The sequence below is a fragment of the Cicer arietinum genome, chromosome 7, assembly GCF_000331145.2.
Source record: "Cicer arietinum cultivar CDC Frontier isolate Library 1 chromosome 7, Cicar.CDCFrontier_v2.0, whole genome shotgun sequence".
Classification (NCBI taxonomy): domain Eukaryota; kingdom Viridiplantae; phylum Streptophyta; class Magnoliopsida; order Fabales; family Fabaceae; genus Cicer; species Cicer arietinum.
Window position 1 is genome coordinate 2,611,939 of NC_021166.2, and position 9,562 is coordinate 2,621,500.

The 9,562-nt window shown below is 28.4% G+C and overlaps 1 protein-coding gene across 2 annotated transcripts in view; it reads right to left on the reverse strand.

The window, feature by feature from the left end:
• Positions 1–2,041, reverse strand: part of LOC101507222 (subtilisin-like protease SBT2.6) — a 6,085-nt gene extending 4,044 nt beyond the window's left edge. Inside the window, exons 1-5 of one of the 2 annotated variants that reach the window (XM_012717958.3) lie at positions 1,732–2,041; positions 1,529–1,573; positions 1,162–1,376; positions 571–715; positions 78–472 (exon numbers count right to left, since the gene is read on the reverse strand). In XM_012717958.3, coding sequence (XP_012573412.1) covers positions 78–472; positions 571–715; positions 1,162–1,337 — 716 coding nt within the window. In that variant the 5' untranslated portion in view covers positions 1,338–1,376; positions 1,529–1,573; positions 1,732–2,041. Of the gene's footprint in view, positions 1–77; positions 473–570; positions 716–1,161; positions 1,377–1,528; positions 1,577–1,731 lie in introns of both variants that reach the window. The other variant, XM_012717959.3, reaches the window with a different exon arrangement.
• Positions 2,042–9,562: the final 7,521 nt, after the last annotated feature.

Consider the following 9,562-nt stretch of genomic DNA (forward strand, 5'->3'; position numbering starts at 1 on the left):
GATCTTTTAAGCAACTGGACATGTAAAGAGTTCTAAGGGAATAAGTTAATAAATAAAAGAAGGTAGCAGAGCATAACCTTCCATGTCCATCTCCATCTAGAGGAGACGCAAAATCAATTGAAGGGTTGAATGCTCCAGAAGCTATTGCAGCTTGTGCAAAGTGTTGTGCTCCAATAATCTTTCCATTGCAGAAATTTCTTTTAGTATCTGGATCAACTTCACATTTTCCTCTATACTTTAGAACTGGCTCATACGGTTCGGTATTATGAGTTGCAAAACTTGGGTGATGAGGAGAGATCCCCGAGTCTACAAATCCAATCACAATGTCTTCTCCAGCTCTATCAAATCCACCTCCAGTTGGCCATACCCCAGTTGGAAGCCCTAAAAACTGTGGCGTATGCGTAGTAAGTCTCCTCACTTTCCAGTCCCTCTCGATAGATTTCACTCCGGGAGCATGTCTTAGAGTTTCTGCCTACTAATATAAGAGGACAGCATAAGGAAATTAGATTGATGAAATGACTTCAAAATATATTAATTATACAATAGCAAAAGGATAACAGAACACTTCACCTGTTCCGGGGAAATATGAACAGCAAAACCATTTATAAGATGTCGATAGCTATAGAGTTTCTTGTACGTCCCTCGCTCAAACAGCATCCCCAAAAGCATATCATGTCTTTTTTCAAGATGACGAGCATATGAAGTAACCAGTTCACTGAAAGAAGTTTAAAATAGTATGAAAGGTAAGTCACCACACTTGTCAATATCCATTTCTTAGTTCATAATATACCAGAGGAGAAAATTAAAAAATAAAGACACATTAATTTTTAAGTGCATAAAAATAACTTTCCAAACAGAAGTTGAGTGGTGATTATTGCATCATTTTCCCCAAAAAGAAATTATCAGTACTCACAAGTTACTTACCTATTATACAAGAGATATAAATATATATTTCTAAAATAAGTTAAACAACCATTGCCTTTGATCAGATGTTTTTATAGTAGTGTCTTAGTTGACTCAATCACGAATTAAATTAGTTTCTTAAAAAATCTATATTCGCAAATTAACCTCAGCCAGCAACAAGTCCAATCCAAGCATTAATTAATTAAAAACAATGAAAGAAACATCGCAAAGAAGTTGATAGGAACAGAAAGTAAGTACCTAGTAGTATCAATCTTTTCATCAGATTCCACAGCAGTAGCTTCAAACTCATCAATACCTCCAGTATAACTTATGATTGGTTCACCTTCAACAGTTACTATGTAAATCTCACCTTTCCCAGAAACCAAAAGAACAGATAGAACAATCAACACACACCCAAATTCCAACAATCTCATTTTCACCAATTAGTTACCAACTCCAATAGTTTGCAAGATCTGTTCCATGGTCCAAATTCCAATCAAAGTCATTTCAAAAATACTAAATAAATAAAAAACAAAGCAATTTATAGTTAGTTCACTTTCATGTTCCATATAAAAAAACTGAAGCAACCCATTGAAAAAAAATAGTCCAAAGTAACAAACTTTACCAATGTTCAGTAACTTCGATCCAAGTAGCAAGCTGTTACTCACATCTACTAGAACCAGAAGAAGAAAAAAAACAAAAACGTGAAAAGCTGTAAAAGCTATTAGGTAATACTAAAAAGGGAAGCAAAGAATTGTTATGAGGAAGTAAAGTAGAAAAATGATATCAAAAGAGGAAAAAAGAAATGAAACTAACAAATTTACTTACATTGCAGTGATGAGAGATCTAACGGTCAAAGTTAAATGCCATGGAAACTAAAAAAGAAAAATGGTAGTTAGTGAGTGAAGAGTGAAGAGTGAGAGAGATAGGGTTTTGTTTTTTTGATTCAATTTGAGAAAACTATGATGGTTGATCTTGAATCTTGATGCAGTGAAGTAGTAATTTTTTAATTAACATTCATTATTTATTATCATTATTGTTGTTGAAATCGTTTTGGGGTTTAATGATTAAATAAATTGAATTATTGCTGATTTTCAATTTTTATAATTTTATTTTTCATGTTTAACTTTAGTCTAATTTTCTGAGTTTGCTTCTTTGTTCACAGAATTTATTTATCAGTAATGAAAAGGTGGGAAGGGGACATTCGCGCGCAGGCTGTCGGAGATAGTTTACATAGAAAGACAATATTACCCTTGAGATTTAGTGCTCATTACGCGTTTCCGAAATTACAGGGACTGGGAAAAAGGGAACAAATTTTACATCATTACTCTTATTATTATTATTGCTAGTACTATAGTAGTTAGTTAATAGTTACTTGTACTATTGAAATTTATAACAATAAAAGGTTTTTATTAATTAGTTCCATTTTTAGCTTATTTAAAAATATTAAATGTAAGGCGTACCAATCTTAATTTTAACGTGAATAGAGATCTGTATCTAGTTGGATTTTATTATTAATTTGTGTAGCTCATACAATGCGTATAGTTTGGAAGTTTGAATATCGAAGACATCAATGAGTACTATTAATGATAATCCAACATCATATGTATCCACTTTGAGTAAACAAATGTTATTGTAGTTCTGAGTGTATTAAAATTGTAAATATATTTTTGTTAATAATTTTATGAATTAAGTTAACTAATAAAAAATACATTTGAAGATTAAAATGAAGGAATGGCGGTGGATCTTTACATGATATATACATACAAAGAAAAGAAAATAAGTACACCATACAGATATTAATGTTTAAGCGCATGATATTCCGCTAGATGTGGCAACTGTTTAGAAATACTATTCCTATAGACAAAACAAATGCTTGTCATGATCACGATGAAGATGGAGCACACCCTTTTATTGAATTTCTGAAAGTCATTTTCATGGCATACCTCTAAAAGTCATAAATCAGTTGTCTCTACAATGGTGATATAACCAAAATTTATAGTTGAATTAAATATTACTACCTTAAAAAAACAAATTGTGCTATTATATTACTTAAAAGTGAAAAAAAAAATTAAACAATAAGGCTGTAATCATTATGGTGCAATCCATCATATATTATCTGACTTTTGTCCATCCCAACGATTTGAGTAAATTATTAATAATCTTGAGAGTCAAAAAGGAGGGTTTGGTGAGTAGACTCATGAGCAAATGAGAGGTATTTTAAATTGAATTATTGTGTGTGTGTTTTTTTATGGAATTTTAAAATATTGTGTTTGCTTTGACAGAGAGTTGTGAGATTTTAATGGAAATAATTCCTATATTTTTTTTATTATTGAGATATTTAAAATAACATTGAAATTAAGTCAAGAAAAAAAGATCACATTAAATTAAAGAGTATTTAAGGCCCAAATATGAAATAAATATTATCTTCCAACTTCCATCCAAATCCTCAACTTTTGAAAATTAGCTAAAATTGATCTATTAAACATTTTGCTTTTCAAATTTCTCTTCCATCAAGATAATTGAATCAAACACCTCAAATTTAAAATAATGTCTCATCTCCTCTATTATTTCTCACCTTCTCCTAACTAAACACATTTTAAGAATTAATTTTTTTCCCTAAAATTTGTCATTTTTCCTCACATTTTAAGTGATAAATTACTACATTGATTTGGATTGATTTACCCAACATTGATTTGGATTTTTGTTTATGATTAAAGTTTAACGGGTCCCCTTAGAGACTGAGAGAATGGAAAGGAATGATATTTTAAGGGGTAAAGACAGATTCAAACTTCGGGCACTGTTGGATTATGATGGAAATTCGATTGAGTCAAGAGCAATCACATAAGTGAGTTGGACACCACATATTAATGTAAAATCTTAATGTATTCGTTTTATGGGATTTTTTACGTATATGTTGTTCAACCTTCATTTTTCTAAATAATGAAGAATTTCCAACTCACACTTGCTACACAACAATTTTTCTCGCAAGCGTAAGTCCATTCTATTAATCTGTTGATGTTCATCCTCGAGCAGAAGCTTTTCCGTACATATATACTTGAACCAATGTTGACTCCATACAACAAGACACATCGCATGAACATCATTTGTTAGAAATACTTTTGATACAAGGAATCAATCAAACCCTTCTTAACCATCGGATCTAATTTAATTGTTGGGCCATGAGGGGAACCCGATGATCATCCACATTGAAACAAGAGTAACCATACAAGTGAATTGGACGTCACATCTTAACCTTAAGACATTTAATTTATTAATTTTCTCAACTTAATAATATCAATATTATCCGTTGAGTTACACCTTATGGAAGAATACGTTATGCCACTTTAATTGATATAAGCTCTATTTAAAAATTTCAATTTAAACCATAATTAGATTTATACCGAACAAGTTTGCATATATATTTGTAAAAAAAGTAGCATAACTAAAGTACATTTTCATAATTCTTTGGCTTTTTATATATCTTAAAAAGATATTGTATCACTATCTCTCAAATGCCACACAAATGGTAAGTTAAATATTCTTTGATGCATTTTAATGTTAGAGATAATTATATTATGGGTGTTTGTTTCATAGTTTGGTATATTAATGGTTTAATGTTTGAGAAATTAAAACGACTAATAAAAGATATATTTAAATATATTTTTATAATTTTAATAATAAAATTGTCTAATTAATAATACATTTGAAAATTAAAATAGTTAACAAAAAATATATTTAAATATTTTTTATAATTGTAATATATTTAAATACTATAACGACATTTTCTCGCATTTTCAATTACCACATATTTTATCGTTGTGAAAACAATGTCGACATAAAATTATAATACAACAAAGTCATAAATTTTAATATGAAAAAAATCATTTTCTTTATGCTTTTAGAATTTATCCTTTCGAACAATGGCCCCTAAGATAAGGAAATGGCACTATATAAAGGTCATTTTCAGTAACTATAGCATATCTTTATTAGAATGCATAGACCCACAATATACACACACAACAAATTAACATATACTCACAAATATATATACATTACCAAAAGGCTTGGTGAATTAATATGTGGTTGGAATCTTGAAACTTTTTTATAAGATGGAACTTGGAAAATGCAAGATTGTACGTAAAGACTCGTGAGAGTTCATAAGTTAAGTTGGTTGGAATAGACAAACGGTGTCTCTTGTGTTTTTTCTTTCTTTTGGCAAAAAATTATTTACTATACGTACTGTTGCACATGTTGGGGGACCCACCAACCTTGTCTTAACGCCAATACATCACACATGTGATCTGATGAGGTGCCCTTATCGAAGGGATCAAATAATTATTAAAATTTGAAGATGATTCCAAACTATATAGATCATATAATTCATATGTGACTCGTGAAATTTGTAGGGAAGTAAAGAATCTGAATCAAACTATACAAAATTGTGCCTTTTTTTTTTCTTCTATGTGATGAAAGAGATGAGTCCACAAAATAATTGATTAAGATCCTGGCATAAAATGCAAACAATTGTGCCTAATTTTCTTTTTTCATATCTCAAAATTTTCATTCATTATATATTAATTCTAGGTCTCTTCTCTTTAGATAATATATCATTTTAGTTTTAAAAGGTGATTCATTATTGTTAGTACAAATGTAATTTACATCGATAATCAATAAGCTACTTACCACTTCGTCACCTCATATAATGGTCAATTTCAATATTTGATTAAAAAAAAATTCAATTTCAAAATATATTTATAAGAATGGGATGATACGGTAATTAGAATTATACTATATAGTCTCTTATTGAATAGTATTAAATAGTTTTGTCATAAACATTGTCATAAAAATTTATTGAAAATTTGATTGGTTCGTGAGTTATATAAATGTATATAAAATTATAATTTAATGATAATGACTCATAAGATATGCATATGAAAAATTACAACTTTAGTGTATATTATAATAATGATAATGGATATTTAATGTACTTTTATAGTAGAATGCATAAATAGATTACTAATCATGAGTTTTTCACTTAATTTTTTATATATATATCATCTATAACAGGATAGTAAATTTTTTAAAGAATCTATTACATCAAAACTTTTTATCTTTATAATAATGGTAGAGATAATTATTTTAAGAGCTAAATTTATGACTAATATTTTTGTTTCATTTTTCACAAAGTAAAGAAATATTAATAAATTTCTTATACTTAATTTATCGTGTATGTCATTTTTTTTCGTACACTTTGTGTCCTTTAAAATCTTCGTTTTATTATTAATTTTTTGTGTTTTCTTTTACCACTCTTTTTATTACTCGAGGCACACATAACTTTGGGAGGGCATGTATGTGAAATTATATCTGTTTTTAATAACTTGTTGTTTATCACAACGGAAAATGCTCACTATTACTTAATAATAACAGTGATGTATGATATCAAGATATCATTCTTTCATTAACCAATCTTTCATAGAAAAACTTCAACCATCAATATCCATGGAGTACCTTTAATCATAAGAGGGCGAAAAAACCACTAATTGGATTTGGGGTGCATGCTTGTTCCGTTAACATGTGCTAACCTGCAATTAATTGGTGGGATTTAACATTAAGTTAAAAAATTACTCATCACATACACAAAAATATTATTTTTTAGTAACAATATGCCTTATGCCTTATGTGTTTTATTTTTTATGAGTTCTCTAGTAATGTTATGGTTGTTTTACAATTGAAATTTATTGAAGCTCGTCTCTTGGGTAGTTTCATTGGTGAAGGAAATATTTATCCATACTTCCTCTATTCATAATTATAAGATTTATTCGACATTGTGATAATTCTTTATCATATGCATATATTTTTATTTTTTATTTTTTTAGTCTTATTTAGCTTTAATTATTAGTTAATTTAAGGAGTTATTTGATATATTATGTTGATTTTAGTTATTAGATTTAATAAAATATTTATGTTCTTATTTCCTTGATTAAGTAGAGATTTTTTTGTAGTTTTGCGTTGTTTCTTTGTTTTAGTGCATTGCTGAATTTTGGTGAGAAATTAACATGGTCTATGTGGAGTATTTCAGCCATATCTGGAGTTGTAGATGCCCAATTGGAGTCAAACCAAGTGAAAATGAAAGCTAAGATTCATATCTACAACTTCCATGAAGATATCATAACCAAATTCAGACTCAAAATAAGAGAAAATTGCACTAAATGCCAGACAAATGAGGCTTTGCGTCTGAAATGTGTAGTTTGCGTCTGAAATGTGTAGTTTGCGTCTGAAGTGTGTAGTATGCATCTGGAGCACATTTCTGTCTATACAATTTGTCTATTTACGCCGCAATGCGTCTGAAGCGCGTCTGGGGCACACGATGCGCAACAGAATACATTAAAACACGTTTTTATCACTTATTATGCATCTTTTTGGCTATCGGGAAGTTTGGAGACTTGTGTCCTAGTAGAGAAACTCATAGACGACTGTTTTTAACATCATCGAATGAGTTTAATCAAAAATCATTCATGATTTCTTCTTTTAATTTTTACTTAATTCCTATCTTATGTACCTCTGTCATGAGTAACTAAACCTTATTTGTTATGAATGAGTGAAACAATATAAAACCCTTATTTTTCTGATTTGATTTCTAGTTATATGAATATGTTTATTGAATTATTTTTCTCATATATGTTCTTAATGCTTTTTATTGTTTGATCAACATTAAAATGTTATACGATTCGTATTTTGAAACGTAAGTGGACTTTACGAATGTTTGAGATGAGAAATTCATGATATTGTAGTATAAGGATAGATGCATGTCATGAAACCAATTAAATTTGTTGCAAAGACAACAATTTAAAAAAAGAGTTCTTGTACGCTTAATTCTAATTTTAGATCCATTAAGGAATTATGGGTTACGTTGGAATTAAAGGTTATGTCACTAAGACAATAGGACAAGAATAATAAAGAGATTCAGTAATAATTCAATAAAGGAATTTAGTAACTAGGATCAAATTAGAAACCAATGTGGATTAGAAGTGAAACTAATTTCTCACATTTTTTTTTATTATAAAGCAATAACTTTATTACCATTAATTTTAAATATCATTTCAATCAATTCATAAATTTTTTGTCCATTTTTAATAATTAAATACAACTTGATAGTAAAACTAAATCTTTGAATTCGACACTCGATACTACCGTTTTATTATTACTTGCAATAGTTCAGTGTACACTTGTTGAAACACTATCACACTACAATAAAAATAAGATCTTGTAAATATCTAAATATATTTATTACACATTTTTTAAATATATGATTTATTAATACTATCAAATTATCTTAGAATATAGAAAGTTAATTGTAAATGCATCTATATATAAAAAATAATTTAGTAATAGTCATATATAAATTATACATATTAATTATATTATCAACTTTTTTATATACGTACAAAAATATCATGTAGTTTTATAAATAGAGACAAAATAGAAGGAGGTGATACTTTTTCATGCAAGAGACACTTTTTCAAAATTGTCATGTCTGTACATAATATTATTTATGTAATTAGATATTTAGTATTTGACGATATCATGACACAAATCCAATCTAATTTTGTTTAGACTCCTCTTTGTTGAACTCGTATCTTATTGAATTTCTTTTTTAACGAACCCTCGTCTAATTATGAAATTAAAAATTGACCGATGTGATTTTAATGTTCGACAAGAGACACACCACCTCACCTAAGAGGATTTAGTTTCTCCGTTGTTGGGAATCGTGTCTTTTAAATTTATTTCATGACCAACCAAAGAGGAGAAAGGACGAAAATATGAATAGAAAAAAGTTACACTTTCAACATTGCTAGCTGTCTGCTAAGAAAACTATTATTAGTGATTGGAATTCAAGTAATTTCATCATTAACATATTTGCTTTTCTATTTTCACTCTTAATTTTTTTAATAAACATCTTAACCATACCACCAAGCTACCTTATATCACAAGTTACAAATGTAAAAGAGATGCATGTTGAGAAGTATATCAGAACAAGCAAGCTAGAGACAAGTTTCTAGTGCACAATTGATATCGATGGTGTTTGTAGGGTGGTGGTATCGCTCAGAGTGTAGTAGCACCTTGTTGCATCCTTTTAAAAAAAATATATTATCTACTTATAAAATCATGTTCAATTTAAAACTCACATAAATCTTATTCATATAATTAAAATACACAAATATATAATTATAAAAGACTAAGCTCATTCATAATCTATCAATAAGTGACACAATATTCATACACCATCAAACTTAGAAATAGAAGTAAAGTTGTTTAAACATATAATTTATGAAACAGAGAAAGAGATCTAAACATACAAAACAATTACATAAAAATATTTAAGTTTATAACATAAAACTAAAAACATGTAAATAATCTTTAGTGATGTTATCCCGTAGTTTACAAACTGATAACTAGACTCAAAAAAACATTTCTTCCCAAGAAGACATGAAATTTATCATAATCATTATAGGATGTAAGAATAAGTTGAAACCAAATAAAAATACAAATAAATCAGGCAAATCATTTTATATGAATTTAACGTGTATATAACAAAATGTTTGTTTAGCCTATTTTGCCATGTGTGTGATTGTCATTTTTAACCTTTATTCTTGAT